The 27,980-nt window shown below is 41.1% G+C and overlaps 2 protein-coding genes across 3 annotated transcripts; one reads left to right on the forward strand and one right to left on the reverse strand.

Moving 5' to 3' along the window:
* The first annotated feature begins 585 nt into the window (after positions 1-585).
* On the forward strand, positions 586-25,389 carry LOC134740511 (E3 ubiquitin-protein ligase Arkadia-like). Of its 2 annotated transcripts, none has more exons than XM_063673028.1 (12): positions 586-937; positions 1,023-2,626; positions 2,746-2,865; positions 13,619-13,752; positions 14,442-14,560; positions 15,084-15,154; positions 16,596-16,679; positions 18,112-18,185; positions 19,689-19,770; positions 23,270-23,454; positions 24,166-24,294; positions 24,972-25,389. In XM_063673028.1, exons 1-11 carry the CDS (start codon positions 811-813, stop codon positions 24,287-24,289), a joined length of 2,724 nt encoding a protein of 907 aa, XP_063529098.1. In that variant the 5' UTR covers positions 586-810; the 3' UTR covers positions 24,290-24,294; positions 24,972-25,389. The 2 variants fall into 2 exon arrangements, with proteins under 2 accessions (XP_063529098.1, XP_063529091.1); XM_063673021.1 differs by having other exon boundaries at positions 25,006-25,389.
* On the reverse strand, positions 24,946-26,314 carry LOC134740714 (uncharacterized). Its single transcript, XM_063673300.1, has 4 exons — positions 25,926-26,314; positions 25,620-25,768; positions 25,427-25,538; positions 24,946-25,093 (listed from the first exon to the last, which is right to left on the reverse strand). The coding sequence occupies exons 1-4, from the start codon at positions 26,195-26,197 to the stop codon at positions 24,961-24,963; spliced, it is 666 nt and encodes a 221-aa protein (XP_063529370.1). The 5' UTR covers positions 26,198-26,314; the 3' UTR covers positions 24,946-24,960.
* Between the last annotated feature and the right edge of the window lie 1,666 nt (positions 26,315-27,980).

Below are 27,980 nucleotides of genomic sequence, written 5' to 3' on the forward strand. Positions count from 1 at the left end.
AACATAACACAAGAACGATGTACATTAAACTCTAAACTGCTACGTACGTAACTACGCTCACGTACCTGCGTGACAGTGACATTGACAGTTAAGTACTATAAGGTCGGTTCCAAAACGTGTTATTGAATCTGACAGTTTCCAGGACATAAAGGCCTGAGGGCCTGCTGCGGTTGCGTATTCGAACGATAGAGATGCTATCATATTAGAGCGATGGAGAGGCGGATGAAGAAAGTATTCACCTTGAAACAAATTGCTAAGTAGGTTCAATGAATCGATCCATAATGTTTCAAAATTCGGTTACGTATATATTTTGTAATCGTTTTTGAACAGTGCGTTTAGCGTGACTGGGGTTGGACTGAAGGTTGGACCAAAAAATAATAGTATTATTATATGGCCAGGATTACACTCGTAAGTTTTACTTACGTAAGTAGGGACAAAGCTATTTGCTAGAATAAGATAACGATATTCATATCTTATTCTGTAGTATAGCTGTGTCCCTACTTACGTAAGTAAAACTTACGAGTGTAATCCTGGCCTATCTTCAATTTTTTTATAATTTTTATTTTTTATTATGGCAACTGCAAAATTTTAGTCTGTTCTGTGTCTGAAATTAGTATCGTATTTGACCAGAATAATGAAAATAAATACAGTAAAATTAAGAAAGTCATGTGTAAATCACATATAATCAATGAGTAAAATATCACAAACAGTGTAAAAATAGTTTTTCTAAAATGTCTGTTGTTACTCGTCTGCTTTGATAAGTCATCAGTGAACAACTTATTATGACGATATAATTACCACTGATCAAAAATGACTGAAAAGGGTTACGAAGGTGAGCAATCGAGTCCCGTGTGGGACATGCCCGGCCCGTCATCGCTGGCCGCTATTTTGGACACGGCGTTTACTTCTTCAGCGTCTGACAACCCATCGAGGCATGGTAAATAAATAGTAAACATACATAGCATATTGTTATTTATTGCTCGTTTCGTTGTTATTCACTTCATGTGTTTGTGTATTTGTAGAAGAAATGGAATGCGAAGCGTTGTTCGCCGAGAGCGACGACGACGTGGAAGTGCTGCCGGCGCCTTCAGAGGCCATATCGTCTGGCAGAAGCGAACATGTTCCCAAACGTGTCATTTCATCGAATTACGTTAACTCCACATCACCTGCTCAAGCGTTTCAAGTAAACGTCACGCCATTGCCTCACCCCGCCTCGGCGCGTACACCCATTCCTGATGAGTACCAGCCACTGCCAGATAGCTCCAGCTCACTAGATTATATGCTTGGGGTTACTGGTACTGATGGTGCTCACCCCATGACATCTATTGGTCATGGAAGGATACCAGATCTCAACATGAGGTACCAACCTAAGCCTGTGCCTATGAACCAACAAAGAGGGTTTTACTTTCCCAGCTACTCTCATTACGGGCATAGTGGGCGGCCCACACAGGACTATGTAGTTGGACCACACAACACTAATAATGTTATTGTGGTTAGTGATGACAGGAATTTCTTAAATCATCCAATAAACTATACAGTTCCCGTTGCTGAACCTCCTTCACGGGATCCTATCCCTCATATGACATATCAAACTTTACAACCTGCTGTTGAAAATATTTATGACAGTCGTGGGTCTGCTGCCTCTAATCTTCTAGATGCCACTTCAAGTAGTTTGGAGAGACCAAGCCGCATGCTGAATATATCTCCCCGGAGGAGACAATCTAAAGAGAATGAGGTCAATCCAAACTTGATTGAAGTAAGCTCAGAAGAAGAAGACAATACTTCAACCCCAAGGAAACGACAGAGTGACAACAGTGTGGAGCAGCAACAAGCTGCAGACTCAGAATACCCTGTCCACAGTGTCCATGCTGCTTCTGGTAGTGGAAATGGTGCATTAGATCTGGCCTCTCCTCAGATAAAGAGAGAACCAACTGAAGTTGCTACGCAAGCAGCTGGAGACGCAGAGTTGACCAGACACAGCCAGCCCGGGCATGTGTGTGCGGGAAGACTGGGGAACGGGCATTACATTACTCCAACACAGCCCACTCACTATGTGCACAACAACCATGTCAAACAAGAAAATCGAACTTGTGCCAATGCTCACGGGCCACATTGCTCCTGTTCTATGAACCATGTTCATGGAAATTGCATGCACACACACTCTGGGCACCATCGGGACTTTTGTCACAATAACCCTTCCCACATAGAAGCACAAAACCTACAACACCACCACCATCACCATCACAGAATCAGGCCTTGTATTCATAATAATGCTGTCAACATGAATCCATCCACATCTCGGGTCAAGGAGGAGCCTGTCGCTCAGATAGCAGTTAAACAAGAAGCAAGTGCTTCAGCTGTACCCAATAGTGAATCAATACCAGTGCAGGTTCCAGTTACTAAAGTAGAATCTCAACAAGCTCAGGTCAAAACGGAGCCGGGACAGTCAAGTTCTCAAAGCAGCAGGGTTGGGGAGCAAGTGAGCGTAAAGGCGGAAGGTGACACGCAGCGGCGACGCGATGTAGACGCCGCAGGCGACCGCCAGGAGCCCTCACCACAGCCGGGCCCCAGCTCCGGAAGAAGTGCACCAGATTTAGATAGTAAACCTGTTAATGTTGATAATAAGGTAACTACCCGAGTATCTCTCTCAGCTTTATTTTCAGCATATGTTTTTATGACTGTCTTCAGCTTATAGTGGATTTATGTACATTGTATGCAATGTTATCACTATTTTATGGTTTGTAGGAAGAAAGTTCCACATCAAGTGGGAATGAGACATTATTGGCCCCAGACTTGCAGTTGGATTGGGTGTCAGACTCAAGTTCAGATGACGATGTGCAAGTGTTGGAAGAAGACCCCAGCTTTGTAAGTACTCCATCTATTTCATTATTCATTAACACCATTAATCGGTCATCGGCCTCTAAGATGGCATATCTTGATAATAAAAACGCTCCAGTAGTTCAGCAGACGTGAAAAGTTTACTAAGCATAGTAGTCCTAGCGGTATACCCCGAAATTCAGTAAAATGCTGCAAATGGTGTTAAAAGTATGAAAATGGGTACGATTGATCTTTAGGCCATTTGAATCAATTTGACCCGTAGAACCAACAACAAAACAAAAAAACCGGCCAAGTGCGAGTCGGACTCGCGCACGAAGGGTTCCGTACCATTACGCAAAAAACGGCAAAAAAATCACGTTTGTTGTATGGGAGCCCCCCTTTAATATTCATTTTATTCTGTTTTTAGTATTTGTTGTTATAGTGGCAACAGAATACACCATCTGTAAAAAATTCAACTGTCTAGCTATCACGGTTCATGAGATACAGCCTGGTGACAGACGGACAGCGGAGTCTTAGTAATAGGGTCCCGTTTTTACCCTTTGGGTACGGAACCCTAAAAAGGAGAGGAGTTATGACGTCATCTTTTTTGTATAAGATTTTTTTTTGTTCAGAAGCCTATTGTGTGTGGTATCAAATGAAAGGAATTTTTAAGCCGATTTTAAAAATATATCACATCTGTAGTATATTCATAAATATGTATGGTGTGGGTAGGTTATTAAAAATAATAAATCAGTCTATACCTAGCTGTCTTTGTCTTTACTATATGGTGACAGCGGTGCTCGGAAATATCGAATAAATTACAGTATTAAGTGTCGTGTGATAAGCTTTTATAATTAAAACAAGTGCACGAGGGCCACCTCGGCATAGACCGGTGCAAGCGGCGCGCCAGGGAGGTGATGTGGTGGCCGGGCATGTCGCGTGACGTCGAGCGCGCCGTGCGCCGCTGCCGCACCTGCTCGCAGCACGCGCCCGTACCGCAGCGGGAGCCGATGGTGCCGCACCTCATACCGGGCTTACCATGGGCCAAAGTTGGTTCGGACATTTTTGAGTACAAGAGTAAAAACTACTTGCTCTTAGTCGACTACTTTTCAAACTTTGTCGAGGTATGTCCCTTGAGATCTATAAATTCAACATCTGTAGTGCTAGCACTAAAGGATCAATTTGCCGGACACGGAATTCCAGTGGAGCTCATTTCAGACAACGGCCCAGCCTATTCGTCAAGGGAATTCAGAAAATTTGCACAAGTCTGGGACTTAAGGCATTCCACGTCGTCTCCTAACTACGCTCAATCAAACGGTCGCAGCGAACGAGCGGTAAGGACAATTAAAACGATCTTAAAAAAATCATTGGACTCGGGTTCAGACTTTTATTTAGGTTTATTGAATTTTAGAGCCACGTCGCGGGATGGAATCGCTAGTCCTGCACAACTGCTAATGTGCAGGAGATTAAATACGCGATTACCAATTCATAAGCATAAATTATTACCGGATAGGGACAACACGGTCGATTATGATAATATTATTATTATTATTGTTCGTCCTTTACATAATCTCGGGACCATGGGGTCCCGGACATTTGGAAGGCGTACGTGGGGCCGAAGCCAACACGCAGAGGCCCCTTGTAAAAACACAATTTACTCTAAAAGGAGATGTGACACCAACCGACGATTATCCCTGTATGCACTATAGTAGTGCACCCAAGGACAAGCCCCGGTTAGTGCAGGACTATTGCAGTGATAAGAAACAAAAGAAACTAGGCTATTGTGTTGAGATGTTAATGTACTGGTTACCAGGTCTATGGAAATACTATGGCACCTGTCCCAATCTATGTTTAAAAACACGAAAAAAAAAATGGACAGGTGGTGACTCGCCAACTCACAATATGGGTCCCCGAAAACGGTCGCTCGCACGGAGCGACAAGGGGACAACATTGAGTGAGTGGCTCAGGGTGTGGAGAGGTGTGCACCGCTTTCTACCCAGTGGCTTTGAACAGCCACTGTGCCCACTCGCGTCATATGCATATTTCACTTCCACCCTGCGAGCATGTAGCTCTGACACCCCACTCTGGACGGCCGGTAAAGGCAAGCCAGAGGTGAGAGTCCTGTGGCCCCTGCTCAGTGTTCACTCCAGCCGGCCAATGAAGGCAAGCCGGAGGGAGGGGCCTGACCGACTCTCGGGGGTATGGGACCCAAGGGACGTCACTTCCCATTCAGCTCGCCACAAGCTGCCCTGGGGGCTTATTATTATTATTTTTTGTTTTGATTTTTCTCCTTTTTAGGGGGTATTATATTTATTATGCGGGCCATGGCCAAGCATAAGAAATAATTATTAAGTGGTGTTTTCTGTTATTGTAGATGAAGTCAAAAATTTCCTAGTTATTCGGCATGTGTTTAGGATTGTAGCTTTTTGTAGGGTATGTATGATTTGGGTTGGCATGTGCAGGGTTTCCAGGCTGTTACTTAATGTTTTAGGGACAACTCCTGTGGTCGACATTACTATGGGGACTATATGTACAGTGGTGGCTTGCCACTGGCGCCTGAGTTCTATCGCTAAATCTCTATATTTTGCTAATTTTTCGTTGATTGTGGACTGGATGTTGTGTGTGTTCGGGATTGCTATGTCAATTAAGAAAATGGTTTTTGTGGTCTTATCAAAGAATGTTATGTCTGGTCTATTAAAGTGAACTGTTCGGTCGGTAATAATTGTGCGGTCCCAGTATAGTTTGTGTTGCCTATTTTCGTGGATTATGGATGGTTTATACTTATAATATGGTAGTTGTTTTTCTACGAATTTGTATTTATAAGCTAGGTACTGGTGAATTATGGATGCGACTTGATCGTGGCGGTGTTTATAATCTGTCTGAACTATGGTTTTGCATGCACCTGTTATATGTTGGATCGTTTCCGGGGCACTATTGCAATGTCTACATGAATCACTTTGATGGGCTAATTCTTTGGTTATGTGTTTCCTGTAATTTCGGGTGGCAATGACTTGGTCTTGTATGGCTAGCATAAAGGCTTCTGTCTCCGGGAAGAGTTCGCCTCGCTTCAGCCAAGAATTTGACAATTCTCTGTCGACAAATTCTTGGTTGAGATCGGCTATATGTCTACCATGAAGCGCTTTCTGTGCCCAGTCTGTTGTTTTCTGTTGTACACTGACTGTTTGTTCGTTGCTCTGCGTGGTTCTGTCTTGTAGGTTAAGGGGTGTATAACGGTTATCTATTTCAACTGTGTATGTGTGTAACTGTGATTGTTCGGCTTTTGAATGAAAGTAGCGTCGGAGTGTCGTTATTTGTTTATTATGCAAGTTCTGTAAATCTATCAGGCCTCTTCCTCCTACTTGCCGTGGCAAAGTTAGCCTTTGAGTACAGGATTTTGGATGATGCTTTCGGTGCTTTGTTAGGTTTGTATTGATGATGCGTTGCAGGTTTTTAAGGTTCGATTGTGCCCAACTTATTATACCAAATGAATATGTAAGAACCGGAATGACGAAAGTGTTTATGGCTTTTATGGTATTTTTTGAATTAAGGTGAGATTTTAGGATACCAGAAAGTCTGTGTTTAAATTTCCGAGTGAGTTCCTGTTTTGTCTGCTTTTGATGAATCTGGTCGGATTGATGAAAACCTAAGTATTTATATACATCTTGCTCGGTCATGGGGTCTATTTGATCTCCTGTGTCTAAGGTATAAGGGTTACTTTGAATTTGGCCTCTATGTATCGAATAAACTTTGCATTTGTCTACACCAAATTGCATGCCTATATCCTTAGAAAATTCTTGAGTAATGTCAGCCAGTTGGAACAGTTCTGTAATATTATCAGCAAAAAGTTTAATGTCATCTACGTACATGAGATGAGATAATGTGTGATACGAATCATCGTATTTAAGTCTGAAACCTATCTTCGCCTGGTCCAACAGTTCAGACAGTGGATTCAAGGCCATACAGAACCACAATGGGCTCAAAGCATCCCCTTGGAAGATGCCTCTACGAATACGAATCGGTTCAATAATTGATTGTTCTTGTTGCTTTAAAGTTAATGTAGTCTGCCAATTGTTCATAGCTGTTTGTAGGAATTGAATTAATGAAGGGTGAATTTTATAGCGTTTTAAAATGTATATGAGCCAGCTATGGGGTACTGAGTCGAATGCTTTTCGGTAATCTATATACATAGCGTGAAAGTTTTGTTTACGTTTCGAAGCGTACTTCATGACTACTGCATCTATGATCAATTGCTCTTTACACCCCTGGCTATTTTTCCTACAGCCTTTTTGCTGCTCTTTGAGTATACTATTTCGTGATAGGTGGGTATAAATTGTTTCACTGATGCATGCTGTTAGGATTTTGTAAATGGTTTGTAAGCAGGTAATTGGCCGGTATTTTGCAGGGTTAGAAGTATCATTATCTTTGGGTAGCAAGTAGGTGCGGCCCTGTGTAATAAATGTAGGCATTGTGTGAGGAGATTGAATAAACTGGTTTAAGAATTTATGAACAAACGGGTGTGTATAGGTGAGTTTTTTGTACCAGAAGTTATGTATATTATCTGTTCCAGGAGATTTCCAGTTGTGTGTTCTTTTAATTACCTGTATAAACGTATCGATGGGTATGTGATCGAATTCCATGCTCGGGATGGCAGATGTATTCTCTGCAACACTGCCGTCGTTTATCCAAGTGGCATTGTCGTTGTGCAGGATCGGCTTCTCCCATATGTCCGCCCAGTATTGTCGTATTGTCTCTATAGGTGGAGTGTCTGTACTCTGTTGAAGACTATGGTAGGTAGAATCGTTTGATGAAATTTTCCTGTAGAAATTGCTCTCGTTGTTTTCAAATAGCGCATTTTGCGCTTTTCTATCTGTGCAAGTTACGTACCTTTTTAGTCTGCTAGCTGCTGTATTTAATTTTTGCTTGAGTGTATCCAAAAAGTGTTCTGGTTCAGTGTTGGGATTTTCAAATGTAGCGTGTGTGTGAAAAGTGTGTCTAATTGTCTCTACTGCCAAAAGTATTCTTCTACTTCTATTGCCTCTAATATACTGCGTTAAGCGACCTATGTCTGCCCTGTACTTACTTATCTTAGATTCTAATCTAAGTTGCCAGCTAGGTTTTTTAGTTTTTCTTGTGTTATTGATGCCAGGTGGTCTATCAAGTTTTACTCCTATGTACGTAGCTGCTGTATATGCTGCAGTGTATATGACACTTTGTACTAAACTAAAGTCTGACTCATGGGAAATATATTGTGGCATAACAGTGCTGTCTAGGTATTTAACAGTTGATGTAAGCTTACGAGATACTCTTAGTTTCGGAATATGCGGTCTATGTGTAGGATTTATGTTTTTAAACTTATTTAAGTTCTCACTAAATATTGCCCTAATTTCTTTTTCGTCTATATTAAGTAAATTTTGTCGTCTGTGTTGTCTGTCTGTCCTAATTATAGTGTGTGTTCGGTCTAACAATTCTGTTTCGGTATTAGTTTGTGTGCTTCCTTCGTCCTGCTGTACGGCATCTAAGCCCTCAAAAGAATTTTGTGTGTCAACATTAATTATGGACCTATCCATTGCTGTTTGGACTTCGTCTTGTGTGTCATTGCATTCGAATATATCTGTCGCTCCTATTTCAGTTCTGACCTGGTTCTTAATCGTTTCAATTCTCGCTAGGCTTAGTAGTTTGTTATTGACTATGGCTCTCCTTTGGTCAGCTATGCGCTGTTCTGATAAGTGTGATAATTGAGGGAAATGGGATGTAAATTTTTCATGTAACTTTTTTCTGTAGGCTGTCATGTTCGTTTCTACTTCAGTAACTTCGAAATAAAACTTGATGATCATTTCATTAACGTCGGGTGACCATGCCATCCGCCCCCCTGTTTGAGTGTTGCTAACACATAGTGAAAGGTATAATGATTGTGAGCTATGTGGCTGGTTACGGGAGTTTGTTCGATCAAAATCGTTTATGGTCTCTAAATGTCTTTCGACTTCTACTCGGATTTCATTCAAAGTTGTTTGTTGTAGTAATTTATTATTTAATATTGCTCGGCGTTGGTCTCCTACTCTCTGCCTAGATGCATTCATATCGGGGAATTTTTCTTGGAACTGTTTATGTAAAGGCTCTAAATATCCACGTTGAAGTGTCTCTAGTTTGCTTGTGATTAAATATGTACGCCAGATAAACCTATTCATTTCTTCGGTCCACCTTTTTCGCGTACGCGTCGTATTTGTAGTGGGTGCAGAATCAACGGCGTATGCCTCCTGCACAACATCTACAGACGCTAGAGAAGTTGCTGGTGATGATGGCAACGATTGTGAGGGGTGATAGTTATCAGAGTAATGAGATGAGCTGGGTGATTGAAATAAGCTATGGATGGATGAAGTTGGTGATGAGAGATGTGAGATGGCGGTGATGGCTTCGGGCATGTCCTTGTTGTCTGCATCAGGATTCGCTCGAGTAGATCTTGTCCTGTTATTACGGCGAGATACTGAAATAGGACCTTGCAAAGATTCCATACCATCACCTGAATCGGCTGTAGCATCTACATCGGTAGCCCGCCTGCTCAGCTCCCGATGCCCGGTTGTAACAGATTGTTCGATGGGAGCCCGCCTGCTCAACTCCACATCGCCGTTGGATCGCATGCTGTGGCATCCAGCAACGGCTCCAGATGCGCCCCGACGATTACCCTCGGGCAGCGGCCCTGGACGTAGTTTTCTTGATCTTAACTGCATTACCTATTATAGAGAACGAGAAGGACAGAGAACAGAAAGGAAAAAGAAGAAAGGACAAGAAAGTTGGGATCTTGGTTTGGGAAGGGTAAGCCCAGGTGAAATTGGCAAATGTCATTGTATCTCCCTTATTGGGGTGTGATCTTGGTGTTTTGATCTGGTATAATAGTATCACCAACCCTTAAGCCCGCCCACCACGGCAAGGTGATCCCTTTGGGGGGTTATTATTATTATTATTATTATTTCATTTTAGACAGGCAGCTGATGCTGGTACGTCTAAATCATAGTTCACTTAGCACAGTTAGCATAGTTTGTCTAGTCTATTTTTAAATTGATTAACACTTGCAGAGTTCACAACTTCTGAGGGTAATTTGTTCCAAGCCTTTACTACTCGGTTTGCAATAAAGTGTTTGCCGATATTTGTTTTGTGCTTTGTTGTTATTAGTTTAAGGTTGTGTCCTCTTGTGCGCGTGTTTGAGTTTCGAGCGAACAGATCGCTTAGTTCTGGACAGTCGTAATATCCGTTAATTATTTTGAACGTTTCGATCAAGTCGCCGCGTTCACGCCAATATAAGCAATACGCAATATAGTGCGTAATCAGGCGCGGCGTAAACAATGGCACGACGAGCATGCGCGAGCGCTGCCGGAGTTGCAGCCAGGTGATGACGTCATCGCACTGGACGGCCGCGGCGGTCGGAGGCGCGCGGCGCGGGTCACGGGCCGGGCGTCACAGCCGCGATCTTACTTCGTAACGGATGCCTCAGGCAAGCGTTACCGAAGAAATAGGCGGCATCTGATTAAGCTAGAAACCGAGGATGCGTCTCCCACTTCATCTCATCACGAGATATTGGACGGCGATGATGCAGGGTGTTCTAGCGATGACAGTGTTTACGACGACGTAGGAGAGTCACTCGATACGGCCCCCGCCACCGCGGTGCAGGACACACGTGCACAGACCGGTGAGCCTGTTGTCTCAGGGCCTAATGAAGATAGTAATCAGCGCTTACCGCGGGCTGCTGCAATTGAGGCTAAGAAAAAAATAAAACAATAATAACCGATATTAAATATAGATAGGTATATATATTACGTATTTTCAGCTATGTCAATCATGTATATAGTAATTGCAGTTACTCATGTTAGCAGAAATAAACCGTACTACACATGTTATTATATAAAAAAACCCTATGTATATGAGAACAAAAACTTCATAATATATACGAAGGATTAATACATATAAAACTTAACGCACTTACCTAAACAAATAGTTTTGATGTTATGTTGTAGTTGTACCAGGGACCGGACAACCCTTTCCGCGATAAAACCCTTTTAATGGGCGACACTTAAACACGGCTAACACATTGAAAGACTTTCCCTTTTGAACTGCAAGCCCATTCATACCCCTACCTTTGACTAACCCTTACCGAAAAGCTAACCAAAAATAAGGCTAGCCCTTAGTAAGGGTTACCCTTATCTTTAAGCGCTTTTTATAAAGGTTTCCCTTTGCGTGAAAGAGACAGGATTAGTATATATCTACGGTAGTGTATGAAAAGGAAAGAAAATACGTGCCTAGTCAAAGAACGCCGCCGTCGCCGCCGACGATCGCTCGGATTCGAAGTAATGTGTGCTTTATAAACAAGGTAGACTACTTAAATTAGCACGCTTATATGCTAAAAGTGAAGCCCTTTATAAGGCTAACCCTTATAAGCAATATGCAAGGTGTTGGTGAGCGGATGATAAGGGTTTTGTAAGGGTATTTGGGCTACCGATTACTCAAATGTGGTAGCTTTATATAAGGGTTTTTAAAAGCAAAACAAAGGGTTTCGTCTGGCAAAGGGTATGGTGAGTTAAGCCTTATGCAATACCCTTATAAAACCCCGATAAGGGATAGCGGGCCGGTCCCTGAGTTGTACTGTAGCTATTGTTTTTTTTTTTAGATAAAAATAACTACATATATTGTATGTATGTATAAACTCTTTATTGTACAAAGACATAGAACACAAATATGGCACAGAAATAGGCAGTACAAAGGCGAACTTATCCCTTTAAGGGATTTCTTCCAGTTAACCTTTATATTGTATTAAGGAATATCTGTTTTATTTTCAACACAAGTATGTAATTAAGTTTAGGCATACTTATGATCAAAACCAATAATTTTTAAGGAAAGGAAGGATAAACATTATAAAGTATAGTAAATAAGTAGTAGTAGTAGGTGTGATTCATAACTGTACGGCCATTATGTAAGATTAAGATTATAGATACTGCATCTCACGAAGGTTTGCTGGTTAGCGAAATAAGACTTTGAAAACATAATAATAAAAGTGAAAATCAAGCTCTTCGAGAAATGTATTAGCTATAATTATATATTATTGTGTAACGACTAGCATAATAATTACTGTACTCTAAGTAGGTTAAAGCTTGTTATATGTAGGTAGCTTAATCAATTCATTAAGAGAGAGATGTAGTATATTCATAAATATGTATGGTGTGGGTAGGTTATTAAAAATAATAAATCAGTCATTACCTAGCTGGCTTTGTCTTTACTACAACATCATTACATTTCAGTCATTTTTGTAAAATTAGACTAATTATGAGGCATTTTCTATGAAAAGGGACCTTATTGTCGATGGTGCTTAGCGTCGCGCGGCATTGTATTTATTTCGGAGCATCGTTTATAATAGCGTAAGCGCCATCGACAATAAGGTCCCTTTTTATAGAAAATACCACATATAATTTTTAAAACATACCGAGGCTCCTCCAGATACAATACCTTTCAAATTTTTTTTTGTAAAATATACCTCAAATAATACCTGATATCCTTATATCCAACCCCAAGGAAGCAATTTTAAAAATATTTACATTTAGTACTTTTTTTTGAATTTCTCATTATTACAACGTGTGATAATAACCCTGTCGAATTACTCAATACGAGACTACGAGTATAATGTCATTTGGGTAAAATAAGAGTATTGAAACTTAGTTTACATGTTCCTTTGGTAATATTTTATGCTTTCTTTTTAAATATTTAATTGATAGATCAGTAGATCACAATCACACTTTGTAATACCTAATGAAAAAAAAACAAACTAAATGTAAATATTTTCAAAATTGCTTTCTTAGGGTTAGATTTGAGGATATTAGGTATATTTAATTTGAACGGTATCGTATCTGGAGAAGCCCAAACTTGGTATGTTTTGATGATTAATTTTTATTCTAATTAAAAAGAAATGACTGAAATGTAATGATGTGATATATTTTTGGAATCGGCTCAACAAGCTCTATCATTCATTACCACACACGATAGGTTTCTAAACAATTTTTATTTTCCATACAGCCATACAAAAAAAAATTACCTACTTAATCCCCTCAAGCCAAGTTCACTACGTCAAGACACTCGTCAACGTACACCAGTCTTTTTTAGTACCTATCAAGTATATATTTGTGTTCTTTATATATTTATTTAAACTTTATTGCACAAAACAAAATAATGTACAAATCTACAAATGGCAGACTTAATGCCTAATGGCATTCTCTACCGGTATATATATGGATATAAAATAAAGTTAATTACGTAGGTGCTTAGTGTAAATTATTGAAAGTTTGTTATCATTATCAGTAGCGACGTGATGGGCGGAGTGTGGTCGACATTAGTGTCGGTAATGGGCCGCTCTGAGCGTGAACTGATAACACGGCATGGGTGTTCTACAAGTACTACACTTTCAATTAATATGTTATTCTATTGACAAGTACGAATATTGTGTCAGGCAAATTGTAGCAAGAAGATTTTTTTCAAAAAAATTCATTACCCCAAGTGTCTTAACTGACTGATAACTTACTATTTGGTCAGACTATTGAGGGAATGTTTAGCATCAAGGCCTGTCCAGATTACATTGCCAGATTTAATAATAAATAAATAAGGGTACCGTTTGTAGCTTTTGAGGTACAAAACCCTGAACAAAGCAAGGTCATGTTTCCTTGCCTCAAAATATTGTTGTACGTATTCTCTTGACGCCAGAGTTTGTTTGTATAAGCTTGTTGTTTGATGTACTCCACGGTGTTGAGTGCGAGCGTCTTGTTTGCAGCGCGAGGTGATCGACCTGACGTCGCCGCGCGCGCCGAGCCCGGCGCCGGCGCCGGCGCCGGCCGCCTGCTTCTCGCAGCCGCGCCCCGACCTGCTGCTGCACGCGCCGCCGGCGCAGCACTTCATGCGCACTAGGTCGGTTCACTTATTTTAAGGCTTGGATCTCTCTGGTTGGCGACAGAAGCCGCATACAGCGTCACGTTCAATTTTACGGCACTACGAACCATATTAGCCCAATCTCGAAGGGTGTACCCACACAAGCGATATTAAACAGCGTCTTAACCCTTAAATGCATAGTGATGTATGTATGTACACAACAAAAAACATATAATTTTATGCATAATTAGGTAAAATCTATTTGGTCCTGTATATTATTTTGATCGTAAATTAATACACTTTCCGTCGTTTTATTGAAATTTGCGCAGTATTTAAGTTTAAAAAAATTACATTTCTTTTAACACGAAATGGCGGAAAATTGGGAAAATTTAATGATTTTATGTAATTATTATTAATATGTAATTTAGGCGGTTTTTTCGGGGTTTGTAATTATTTATATTTAAAATCTTTATTATAGGTATATTACAAATAGTATAAATTTCTAATGGTAGTAAGATTTTTTATATCTTTTACCAATAATTGTATAAATTTACATAAATTATTATTTACCCTATGTAAATTCTAATACTGGTTAAGCAGTGAAAATCGATGTTTTAATTTATATTTTTATTTTTCCTAGAATCAGTAAACAATTATGTAAGACATATATTAATTTCAGGCAAAAAGAAAAAATCATGCATTTAAGGGTTAAACGTGGTGTGTTACAGGGTACGCGTCGGTGGATGCGTGGTGGCGTGCCGCGGCTGCTGCTGCGCGCCGCACGCGCCGCACGCGCACGCGCCTCTAGTGCGCGCGCCGCGCGCGCACCACGCGCCGCACCTGCACCGTGAGTCACTCACTACCATCGCACATTCGCACACATTGTTAACTTTATTCACACGACATAAGGTCTACTAATGGTCAGTTACAAGTTTTGTTTTAGTACATACACCTTACATGGCTGGGAGAAATACATAATCACATAAGGAAAAGGAAGTATTTTCACATTTCTCTAAAGGGTCTAAATAACATAAGAAAAATGCAGCTTTCCACAACGCTTTGTCTGTTTAGTCCTTTTTTTTAGATTCAACTGGGCTTCTACTGCTTCCTTCATAAACAGCATATTAGGGTCCATCTATGCTAACTCTCTCTTCTTTTTCTTATTTAAGAGCTGTGCTCTTGTCGGTGAAGCAATCTCCAACTCGTCCGGTCCTCTGACAACTCCTTAACCTACTGGTATGACATGACCTGAACCTTTTCTTTTATTTGGTTGGTTGGTTGAAATAATTCACAGCTATCAAACACAGTGCAGAGTTAGCTTATTGTTTATTGCTTAGACAGACTCTAATGAGAATCTAATTGATTTCCAGCTCTTCGCGACGTACCGGCACCACCGTACCGCGTGCACGAGCAGTTGTGGCACAGCCAACGGCATATGCTGGTAAATTATCCTTTTTGTTTATTTACAGAGGGCCTCTAAAATTAATAAATAGGTAGGTATAGGTATAAGCGGGGATCAATGGGGTTGGCCGGTCGAAATAATTAGCAGATGGCGCCAGCATAGCTTGCCCTGTCAGTCCCTAATAGAATTGTGTCAAATTTCTGTTTTTTTAATGCCCTGGATGCCAGCCCTTTAAGCCAAATCTCATAGAAAAAGGGGCAAGCTATGATGGCGCCATCTCTGCAAACCTTTGACAGTTGCCAACCCCATTGCGAAAAGAAAAATACAAGATATAATATTCTAGAAATGTTTTTATCATTTAGTTATGTATGTATTAAACAGTACTAGTCTAACCCGTTCGTATAAAAATACCGCAAATCGATGTACAGGTTAGCCGTTTGGCACACACATACTAGAGGTCAAAACAAAATTTTTGACCCGCAGTTCCTAAAAAAATTTCGCTGGGGGGGGGGGGCGATAATAAAAATATATCACATCATTACATTTCGGGCATTTTTTTTTTCATTAAAACAAAAAGAATTTTCGAAACATACCAAGTTTGGGCTTTTTTTTGTACAATATACCACAAATGATACGTGATATCCTCATGTCTAACTCCAAGAAAGCAATTTTGAAAATAATATCATTAACATTTTTTTTTTTTTTTTTAATTTTACAAAGTGACACAGTTCTACTTCAATACCTATTTCACGAGACTTATGGAACTATACTGCAGATACGGTACATATTAATCATAAAATGATACGTAATATCCATATATCCAACGGGAACTACCTCTTTAACCCTTTAACTGCGCCTTTTCATCAGTTGGTATAATTTGTTTAGCTATTGACACAAAATATCAAGGTTGTATCCTCCAGCTACGATATACCTTTCCGAACTCCCCAGCGAAATTTTTTTAGGAACTGCGGGTCAAAAATTTTATTTTGACCTCTAGTATGTGTGTGCCAAACGGCTAACTTGTACATCGATTTGCGGTATTCCTTTGAAATTGGGGTCGAGCGGCTTCCGCTATACCTCTTTCCCTAACTTGTTGACATAATATGAGGTATGCATAGCATATCTTCGCTAGAATCGTCACGGCTATCGATTTTCTACTCAAACTTTACATTTTAATTCAACTCCTTATGACCTTAACACCAGGGATGTTGCGGATGCCGATTATTAAAGGCTCACATCCGCGGATGTCGAGAGTAGGCACATGCGGTTGCTGATGCGGATGCGAATATTCGCAACATCCCTGCTTAACACTTATCCAGTCGACCATATCGTTATCAACAACCACGAACAACCGCAGTTTTAATTTCTAACATACAGAAGGAACAAAAATTGCAGTAATAGTCAAATGTAAAACTGTAACTAAGGTCAACTTTTTTGGACAACCTCCGATTTAATACTTATTACCGATCGGTCCCATTAGGAGATGCAGCGACGCAGCATGGCGCGCGAGTCCGCGGGCGGCGGGCTGGCGCACTTCCCGCCGCCGCCCACCACTGTGCTCGGGGTGAGTCCCCCTCCTCTCCCCGCAGGAGATGCAACGGGCGGCGGGCTGGCGCACTTCCCGCCGCCGTCCACCACTGTGCTCGGGGTTAGTCCCCCTCCTCTCCCCGCAGGAGATGCAACGGGCGGCGGGCTGGCGCACTTCCCGCCGCCGTCCACCACTGTGCTCGGGGTGAGCCCCCCTCCTCTCCCCGCAGGAGATGCAACGGGCGGCGGGCTGGCGCACTTCCCGCCGCCGTCCACCACTGTGCTCGGGGTGAGTCCCCCTCCTCTCCCCGCAGGAGATGCAACGGGCGGCGGGCTGGCGCACTTCCCGCCGCCGCCCACCACTGTGCTCGGGGTGAGTCCCCCTCCTCTCCCCGCAGGAGATGCAACGGGCGGCGGGCTGGCGCACTTCCCGCCGCCGCCCACCACTGTGCTCGGGGTGAGTCCCCCTCCTCTCCCCGCAGGAGATGCAACGGGCGGCGGGCTGGCGCACTTCCCGCCGCCGTCCACCACTGTGCTCGGGGTTAGTCCCCCTCCTCTCCCCGCAGGAGATGCAACGGGCGGCGGGCTGGCGCACTTCCCGCCGCCGTCCACCACTGTGCTCGGGGTGAGCCCCCCTCCTCTCCCCGCAGGAGATGCAACGGGCGGCGGGCTGGCGCACTTCCCGCCGCCGTCCACCACTGTGCTCGGGGTGAGTCCCCCTCCTCTCCCCGCAGGAGATGCAACGGGCGGCGGGCTGGCGCACTTCCCGCCGCCGCCCACCACTGTGCTCGGGGTGAGTCCCCCTCCTCTCCCCGCAGGAGATGCAACGGGCGGCGGGCTGGCGCACTTCCCGCCGCCGCCCACCACTGTGCTCGGGGTGAGTCCCCCTCCTCTCCCCGCAGGAGATGCATCGGGCGGCGGGCTGGCGCACTTCCCGCCGCCGCCCACCACTGTGCTCGGGGTGAGTCCCCCTCCTCTCCCCGCAGGAGATGCAACGGGCGGCGGGCTGGCGCACTTCCCGCCGCCGCCCACCACTGTGCTCGGGGTGAGTCCCCCTCCTCTCCCCGCAGGAGATGCAACGGGCGGCGGGCTGGCGCACTTCCCGCCGCCGCCCACCACTGTGCTCGGGCCCCGCTCCCGCAGAAGATCTATTCTGACAAAAGAAAGACGTCGAAAGAGGTGAAAGTAAACTAAATATTAGTGAATGAATAAACCATGATGTTGACCTTATAGATTAGAACATGTAAAGTAAGAAGTGCAAAGCTATTAGGCTTGTTAGTCTCGTCAATTGTCAAAACGGGTGGGATTCTCAACTTCGGTGGGATTTACATCGTAACATTTATTATCCTCCTTTATTCTTTAATTGAGTAACCAAGCAACCAATCTTATCATATCGAGTGTATCCGATTTGAATGAAAGACACGACGTCTTTTGTGTGTTAGAATTTAAAATGAACTCTATTATTTCAGTTTCCTGATTACTTCGAACGGCTAGACACAAACGGACCTAATGTTGATTTAGAATCAACAAGACCCATCTTGATGTAAGTTTACTCATTACCCTTCTTGGATAACTAATTATGTTCATTGTGATAATGATGTTTAATATAAATTAAATTAACTATTAACTACAACTTTACATTAGGCGGGTCCACACAGAGCGAGCCGCCTCGCGAGGTGGCAATGGCAAACGCCCGTCCTCGCGCGGCAACGTGCTCGTGTACATTTTTATAAATATCGATCACAATACGGTAATCGGCTCTACTCAGAGCTGTCAGCAAATAGAGTTGAGACGAATTTTAGACGCATAAAAAAAGGAGTAATTCGACCTGTTGTGAAATAAAACTATGAAAACGGATTATATCGCGTATATTGAATTTATAATACATACCGACGTTTCGAACCCTTGGTCAACGGGTGACTGAGGAAAAATTACAAAGTGCAAAAATACCCACATACTAAAATAATGAACAATCATAGACTATAAACTTTAAGGCTGGTTGTACATGCTTGCATGATAGGCCACACTCACAGTCCAGCCTGTACACTCCTGCAATCTGTAGAGGGGTATTGCATTTTACAGGCCTCAGGAATTGTGACATCTTCTTCATTGGCTTGAAATATGTTTTTATAGAAGCACGCTTCAAGATGTGGCTGATCCTGTCCGTGACCCCCCTGACAAAAGGCAGAATGGCAGGCCTGCGCTCGACTGTGGGGATCTTAATGTGGGACCTCTGGTTGACCCGCGGTATCCTGAGCTCGTTCGCCTGGAGCGCGCGCCTGGCATGCTGGAGCTTTTTTTTATCGCGTATATATATATCTTTACTTGAAAATAATTGTAGTGTATAACTAGCCTTATGAACCGATTTTGCATGTACAACCAGCCTTAAAGTTTATAGTCTATGATTGTTCATTATTTTAGTATGTGGGTATTTTTGCACTTTGTAATTTTTCCTCAGTCACCCGTTGACCACGAACGCTGTAAAGGGTTCGAAACGTCGGGATGTATTATAAATTCAATATACGCGATATAATCCGTTTTCATAGTTTTATTTCATGAGTAACTATCGCGGTAACCGAAGTCGACCTGTTGTGTTTAGAATTACACATATAACTTAAAAGGCAAGACACAAATTGAAGAGGGGTATTACTTTCAGGGAGACGGTGCTTCTCACGTAGCGATATTTAGCGACGGAAGGCTTGTGCACCAGTCTACATCTATTTATTTACATCTTTGAAACATTGCTCTTTATTCATTGTTTCCATTGATTTGATGTACGGAACAAAATAACATAACCACGCGTAAACGACTGAGGCGCCTTTGAACATGCCGAAATGCCGACATCGAGCGGCTCGGCCAAGGCCGCGCTCGGAGAGGAAATTGCGCGCGCTGCCTCGGCCGAGGCACGTCTACGCTGCCCGTTTGCCGCGCGAGAATATTTCCTCGCGAGGCTCGTTCTGTGTAGACCCGCTTATTCATTTGTGTAGAATAACATGAAATGGGTTCGTCTAAATATAGCGTTAATGAAATGTATATATGATTGCAGGCAAGGTCCCCACGTGCACCACCACATGCACCACTACCTTCAGATGTACCCGCCACACTTACATATCTCCATACATCCTTCGGTAAATGTTATTTAGTACTTATTTAACCTACTTTCGTTTCTTTCTGTACTCCCAATAGGTTAGCTTGCAAAAAATAAATGCTTTCTTTTTATTACAAAAATGTAAAATAACAAACATACATTTAATAGCTGATGTTATGAATGGAAAAATAACTGGAAAGTCGTATAAAAAAAAACAGTTATCGGCCGTTTGAGGACAAGGAGACTTCTGGATAATGGAGTAGAGTAATTTTAGATCAAACATTAGGTATGTCCACCGACTGTTAGGCCTAGTCGGAAGTGATTCTGTCTACTATGCTGAGAGTCCCCGGGTTCAAATTCTGGCAATTCTATAGGTATAATTGTGTACAGGGCACGTAGTCGTATATTTGTTTTAGGCCATTAACTATTATTTGATAGTTGGCCTATATCAAATGTATGAAAGTTGGGGTCCACAACAATTCAGGTTTTTTAACACTTAGAGCGCCTTCATAATTTTTTCTTCCGTGATCCGTGCCGTGGGAACGTACGCTCACTACTTGGTAGGTACCATCAATAGTACAGTCAACTTCAAAGATACGTTTACATTTTTCGCCTTATTACAACGGAATAAGGTGCAAAACTGTAAACATATCTTTGATGTCGATTGTTCATACAAAGCCGCGATTTTCACATTGCATCCGTACGTCGCTTCAGTGTGCGGGGACATCGCTATATGTGCTTATAATATATTATATTAGGTATGTATATATGCTTATTATACAGGGTGCTGCTGAAGGGTATTCATGGGCATAAGGACCCTTCTCTGTTAAAAGCTACATATACGCAGGGACCGGACAACCCTTTCCGCGATAAAACCCTTTCAATGGGCGACACTTAAACACGGCTAACACATTGAAAGACTTTCCCTTTTGAACTGCAAGCCCATTCATATCCTTACCTTTGACTAACCCTTACCGAAAAGCTAACCAAAAATAAGGCTAGCTCTTAATAAGGGTTACCCTTATCTTTAAGCGCTTTTTATAAAGGTTTCCCTTTGCGTGAAAGAGACAGGATTAGTATATATCTACGGTAGTGTATGAAAAGGAAAGAAAATACGTGCCTAGTCAAAGAACGCCGCCGTCGCCGCCGACAATCGCTCGGATTCGAAGTAATGTGTGCTTTATGAACAAGGTAGACGACTTAAATTAGCACGCTTATATGCTAAAAGGGAAGCCCTTTATAAGGCTAACCCTTATAAGCAATATGCAAGGTGTTGGTGAGCGTATGATAAGGGTTTTGTAAGGGTATTTGGGCTACCGATTACTCAAATGTGGTAGCTTTATATAAGGGTTTTTAAAACCAAAACAAAGGGTTTCGTCTGGCAAAGGGTATGGTGAGTTAAGCCTTATGCAATACCCTTATAAAACCCCGATAAGGGATAGCGGGCCGGTCCCTGCATATACGTGCACAGCGGCGTACGGATTTGTATTAGCGGAAGCCGCTCGACCCCAATTTCAAAGGAATACCGCAAATCGATGTACAGGTTAGCCGTTTGGCACACGCATACTAGAGGTCAAAACAAAATTTTCAATATTGCTTTCTTGGGGTTCGATATCAAGATATTACGTATCATATGTGGTATATTGGACAAAAAAAATCAGTAAGGTATATCGTAGCTGGAGGATACAACCTTGATATTTTGTGTCAATAACTAAACAAATTATACCAACTGATGAAAAGGCGCAGTTAAAGGGTTAAAGAGGTAGTTCCCGTTGGATATATGGATATTACGTGTCATTTTATGAGTAATATGTACCGTATCTGCAGTATAGTTCCATAAGTCTCGTGAAATAGGTATTGAAGTAGGACTGTGTCACTTTGTAAAATTGAAAAATTAAAAAAAAAATTGTTAATGATATTATTTTCAAAATTGCTTTCTTGGAGTTAGACATGAGGATATCACGTATCATTTGTGGTATACTGTACAAAAAAAAAATCAGCCATATCGTGTCTGGAGGAGCCCAAACTTGGTATGTTTCAAAAATTATTTTTGTTTTAATTAAAAAAAATGCCCGAAATGTAATGATGTGATATATTTTTAGAATCGCCTCAAAAAGCCCTTTCGTATAATACCACACACGATAGGACCACGCATTTTTAGGAACTGCGGGTCAAAAATTTTGTTTTGACCTCTAGTATGTGTGTGCCAAACGGCTAACCTGTACATCGATTTGCGGTATTTTTATACGAATGGGTTAGACTATATCAGTGCGATATCATAGGCGCGTCAGTTTGGAAGTCGTTCAATCTGTGAAATCGTTTGGCCGCGGACTGGAGCTCGCGATTGGCGGTGCGATCGTCGCCGCCCGCCGCCGTCACCACTGTCGTAAATGGATTTATTCAAGTGTAGACATTTATTTTATAGTTGGTCAAACCAAATTGTCAGTAAATAAGAACAAAAGAATATATACTCATCCTTTTCTTTTGGGTGCTAGTACTACTGTAAGACAATGATAGTATGATTCTCTCTGTCTATGTTTGAAATGAGACAGTCCTTTGACAAAGTATATTGATGACATGTTAAGTAAAGCATTTAAGCAGTTAGGTTTTATATTACGCGTAGGTAAACCATTTAAGAGACTTTTAACTTATAAGGTACTGTTCAACAGTTATGTTCGTAGTCGTTTGGAATTTGCAAGCGCTGTGTGGAGCCCACAGTATAAAATACATAGTGATAGGATAGAGAGAGTTCAAAAAAAGTTTGCTAAGACAATAGAATACAGGATTAGAAAAAAAAATTCAGATTACGTCACCGCAATGAGAGCACACAATATAACATCCCTTAGTTATCGCCGAGAACGTACCGATATCTTAACCCTTTATAAAATTATTAACAATATTATTGATTCTCCGTTTTTATTACATTCACCATCCTTCAGAGTTCCTCGACGTTGTGAACGCGCTTGCAGGAAAAAACCCCTCTTTTACATCCCCCGTAGTCGGACTGCTTACGCGAAAAATAGTTTTGTTAGAAGGGCATGCAGGTTGTACAACGAAAAATTTCTGAATCTCGATATTTTCTGCGAGAAACTTAATAGATTTAAAACACTATCTATGCAGTGTAATAACCCAGATCATTAGTTTGGCGCTATTGGGAAAAAATCTCAGTATTGAACGTTAATAAGTAATAAGAATAAGAAAACCTTTTTAGTATTCAGTTTATTTACAATTTAATTGTTAACACCCTGATACTCTTGCATTTTTTTTTTCTTTCTCATTATTGTTGTTATTGTTTTTGTTCTTGTTTGCACAAATAGCTCTGTTTTACTCTGTAGAAACTTTATTAAACATGATGTTAAAATATTTTCATTAAGGAAACTGTAAGTCTAGCTTTAAGAAAATTTCCTGTGTTATGTATAACTATAGAAGACTGTTTGTTTCTTAAATAAATAAATAAATAAAATATGTGCGTGGTCCAGTCCGCGGCCTCAGTGTAAGTGTAACGTGTAACCGATGGTTGACGTGTGGTGTGGTGGCAGGGCTACGGCTCGCTGTCGGAGGCGATGTCGCGCGAGGCGGCGGTGGCGCGGCGCGCGGCGCGGGGCGCGTCGCTGGCCGTGATCGAGCGCAACACGTACCGCCACGCCTACCCGCGCCACCCCGGCATGCCCGACGAGAAGTGCACCATCTGTCTCTCCATCTTCGAGGTGGACTCTCACTGCAGGTGACTCTTTATTTTTACTACGACGCGAAATATCCCCACGATCCGAGCGCTTTATGTCGGTTTCGCATCGAACGGCCGGAATCGATGCACGTATTGTTAGACTAGAGTACAGGAATTTGAATCTACTTCACAATGTACTTGTAATTTGAGTGACGCTCGCGCCTACTTCAGCCGATTGATGTGAATCCTAGTACTCCTACAATAGTCTGTACCTCATGGCTCATCATTAGGCAAGTAACTTCTGATGAAAATTCCATAACTTTCATCGGAGATTGCCAGACTAAACCGGCATTGCGCCTCACCGTAAAGCGAGGTTTAGACTAGCAAGAACTTGCATGCAATTTACGTTACATTGCCGACGACTAAGGTAAACTGCATTCAAAAGTTTGATCAGATACCGCAATGTAATGAAAATTGTATGCAAGTTCTTGCTAGTCTAAACCTCGCTTAAGGCGTAAGTAAATTAAACTTTGCTGTACTTATTTTTAAATGTTGAATTTCCTCGTATTTATACTTACCTCGGCCGTTTTACCACGGAAAAATACTGACTAGAAGTAGTGAAAACTATTGGAATTGTCAAATTTGCAGCTACTATACTTTACACTACTTTATTAATGGAATAACTAATCGATCCGTTTGCATTTGCAATAATGTAAGTAATGTAACATTATTTATATATTTCCCATAAAATAATAAGATGGTATCTCGCAGGCGACTCCCCTGCATGCACCTGTTCCACATGGAGTGCGTGGACCAGTGGCTCAGCACCAACAAGCACTGCCCTATCTGCCGCGTCGACATCGAAACGCACCTCAACAAGGATGCCGCCTTCTAAAAAAGGTACCCACTGTCTTTGCACATAACTGTATTCCTAATTTTGGATCTCTTCTCTCTGGATGAGCTTCTTAAATACCATGGGACCAATTAAGACTGATTGACTATTGATTGCCTAGGCCACAAATCAATTGACTAGGAAATTTGTCCTCATCTCCTGCTGATGTGATGAGCCACAAATCTAATGAGATTTGTGGCTTACTCTAACGCCTCGGCCACGAAGAGCATGCTATGCCGACGCCAACCACTATACATTTGTTTAGTCAATGTATGGTGCAAGTCCTGTCTCTTATAATCTTGGCTACTACTACTACTAAACAGTGATATTATTTAGTATGTTCTATGAGCCCAAACTCAATCAGGTCGAGTTGTTTTATGGTACATAACATTGCATAAAGTTATGCTTGATTTGATTTGTTATTGAGGTAAATCTAACTTGCAAAATTTGATTACGTATAGACAGGACAGACGAAACTAAATAAAAATGCTTTAATGATGCTTTTTCAATTAATTTAATTGAAGTAATTCCATATTTTTTTACTTCAAACTTTTCTAATTATGATTTATTTAAGTTAGTTGACCAGCAGTGATTGCCGTATGGCTAGAAAGTAAAAATAACTTGTCATTTGGTAATGTAACAATAAAAAAAAAAATCTGTAAGTAACACATTCACTATTTGACAGCTTGTGAAGGTTGTTCAACCAGTCTGTCTTGCAGCAGCGGGGCGGCGGCGATGGCCTGCTGCTGCAGCTCCAGCGACGTCTGCTGCAGTTCATGCGTCTGCTGCTTCTGAGCATTACAGCTCCTGCACATAAACAATACTACTGCCACCATGTATATACACATACAAACACATTTTATTCACTAAATATAAGTTTATAATTGTTATATTTTAAAACCTTATTACAATGTTGAGAGCCAGGGAAGTGGCCTGGCTCATGTTAATTTTCATTAAGATATAAAAGGCAATTTCACTTAGTTTTGTAAAGAAATGATTTGTTATTTTGATCAACTTGATATTAAATAAGAAAATATAGTTGAACTTTATTGATAATGTTAGTATAAAAGTATATTATGCTTTAATAAAGGTTTTTTATACAAGATTTGATTTTGTTGGTTCCTTTAAAGTAACACTTACCTGCATGCATGGTCTATTCTCTCACAAATGGCATCTGATGCAGCAATGTTACCAGACAAGTAAGATATTTCTGCAGCAACTGTTGCTAGTTTTTCTGCATAATCCATATAACCTATAAAATTATTTATATTATAGGCATTGACTACTATTTAAAGGAAACGCAAGAAAAGGCATCAAACTGATATGAGCTTACTCAAAAGAACCCTAAGATTATGTTTAAGATCACAGAGAGACCCTCGCACTGCAACCAGCTGATCCCAGTGCTGAGGAGGAGTGCTATCTTCTCCCCATTCTAGTGCTTGTTTTACTAAGCAGATTTCCTTGGACAGTGCTTCTCTTAATCTGGAATACAATTTTGATGATTGAAATTGAGATCACATATTAGATATAATGCAAATGTATACAGAATTCTTAAAATATACTTAGGTATTTTATGAATGGTGCTATGTTACTGACCGAGCGCTAGCGAAGGTCTCACTTAACAATTACACAATCTAACCTCTCGCTCGTGTCCTGTATAGCAATCATAGTCACAGTGAGTAGTTGGGTGGCGGCATTTACATTGACAGTAGTTGCCTGGCGAATGAGAAATTCATGTCCCAATTTCTCTTCATCCCAAATGCCTGGTTGCTCATCTTTTTGGTTTGCTTCGCAGGAGACTTGCGTAAGAAAGGGTAATGTTACCGGTGAAACTATACGTAGTTTATGTTGAATCATCCTATGCGCCCTACAAATTGTTTTTATAGTATTTAGTAGTCTACGTGTAAACATTTTCTTAGGGTTTGTGTTTAACTGGTTTTAATGAAATTATTATATTCCATTGTTGTTTTTGGAAAGAATCTGCAGTACGTAGTATCTCTTATTAGTCTGTGCTGCAGAGGATTGTTTGGTTAGTTTGTATTGTAATGTAATGGTATCAATTGATTTGACAGATGACAGCTGTCAAAAGTATATTTCAGTCACGGTTTTAAACGCTCTTTGCTCTAATTAGACACCATAGATAGAGCATAGATAGTCATGTACATCCTCAGCCGAATCTATGCAGATTGCAAAGGGCCTCCCGCGAAAAGCCAAATTCGTTATCTGCCTCTATTCCTTTTACATATTCGAGCGATAGAGATGCAAACAGACGAAGTTGCCCTCCAAGTACACGGTGTTGGAGGTCTTATTAGTTATATATTACATTTATTGGGTCACCGACACTCTTCTCACAGACTACGTTAAGGTTTCTACCATGTTTCTACAGACACACCTTACTTATAGTGCGACATCAAATAGTAGAAATTAAATAAAATGGAACTAAAAAAATCCATACTAAATTGTTGCCATGTTTAAGCATTTTACGTCAAAAATGTGACAGTTACGTCGGAAGTGAACCCTCAATAATTTTCTACAATTTCATGTTGGACTTATAATTCAGTAACTGACGACAAGGAGGCAGCTATACAATATATGTACTACCCTCAGAATAATGACTAAAGCAAAGAAGCCGGGCAAAAATAAAAGCTTGGTAAAAGATATCGTATTCACAACACGTTATTACTTTTTGTCTATGAGTGAGTGAGACAACAATCCGCAAGTTCTTTCGTTTTTTTCAGTATTGTCATAAGATGAACTGAGGGAAATGTCAAATGGTCTTATGTGGTTCTATAATATAATCCAGCCAAATAAAATATATGTTCGTTATTTCACAGGTAGGTGTCAACTGTAACAACTTGACATAGTCGTATTATTTTAGTTGAAATATTTCGGGATGTTTCAGCGGTCATCTTGGTTTATTTTAATTATATTGTTGCTATTTCTGACAGATTGTTGGAAAACGTGCTGAGTTTTTATTTGTAATGGTTTGAAGTTCCCTTTGTGATAATGTCTTGTGTGATCGAGGGCTGTAAATCGCATACAGGAAGAAAAGAAAATACGCACGAACCGATAACCTTTAATCGGTGAGTTTTGTTCAATTTTGAACAAATTAATTTATAGGACCTGACCCTAAACATAGAAATCGATATGTTGTTTATGTAATTATTACTTGCATTCAAGTCTATATAGATTTTTGCATATATTTTCGAACTTTTCTGCTAAGTATGATAGGTTATATTTTTGGCATAGTGATGTATCGACCTCATCAATAACCTATCGACATTTACAGCTTTCTTATAGTTTGGCCCAGGACTGTCTCATTTTAATTGATGAGTACAGTCAAGGGCATAAATATATATACATTCCCAAAGTCTCAAAAATATGTGTACGCTCAGACAATAAAATCGTGTTCACATATTTTTAAGCCATTTGTCTGGATCGATATTTTTGCCTTCGACTGTACCTATAGTTTTCTTTGTTCTTACTTACTGACAGATTGTGTTTGCCAGACTATAGTTTAATACTAAAAACCGGTCAAGTGCGGGTCGGACGCGCGCACAAGGGGACCGTACTTTTTAGTATTTGTTTTTAAACCGCAACAGAAATACATCATCTCATCATCACGGTTCACGAAATACAGCCTGGTGACAGACAGACGGACAGCGAAGTATTAGTAATAGGGTCCCGTTTTTAC

Source organism: Cydia strobilella, chromosome 1 (genome assembly GCF_947568885.1).
Source record: "Cydia strobilella chromosome 1, ilCydStro3.1, whole genome shotgun sequence".
In the NCBI taxonomy this organism is placed as follows: domain Eukaryota; kingdom Metazoa; phylum Arthropoda; class Insecta; order Lepidoptera; family Tortricidae; genus Cydia; species Cydia strobilella.

Bases quoted from the DNA above. Each gene is read 5' to 3' on its own strand.
- LOC134740511 (XM_063673028.1), top strand. From the start codon at position 811: ATGACTGAAAAGGGTTACGAAGGTGAGCAATCGAGTCCCGTGTGGGAC. The intron at 2,627-2,745 runs GTAACTACCCGA...TATGGTTTGTAG, and splicing joins CTGTTAATGTTGATAATAAG to GAAGAAAGTTCCACATCAAG. The intron at 16,680-18,111 runs GTGAGTCCCCCT...CTATTATTTCAG, and splicing joins CGCCCACCACTGTGCTCGGG to TTTCCTGATTACTTCGAACG.
- LOC134740714 (XM_063673300.1), bottom strand. From the start codon at position 26,197: ATGTTTACACGTAGACTACTAAATACTATAAAAACAATTTGTAGGGCG. The intron at 25,769-25,925 runs GTTAGATTGTGT...ATTGTATTCCAG, and splicing joins ATACAGGACACGAGCGAGAG to ATTAAGAGAAGCACTGTCCA. The intron at 25,094-25,426 runs GTAAGTGTTACT...GTTTATGTGCAG, and splicing joins AGAATAGACCATGCATGCAG to GAGCTGTAATGCTCAGAAGC.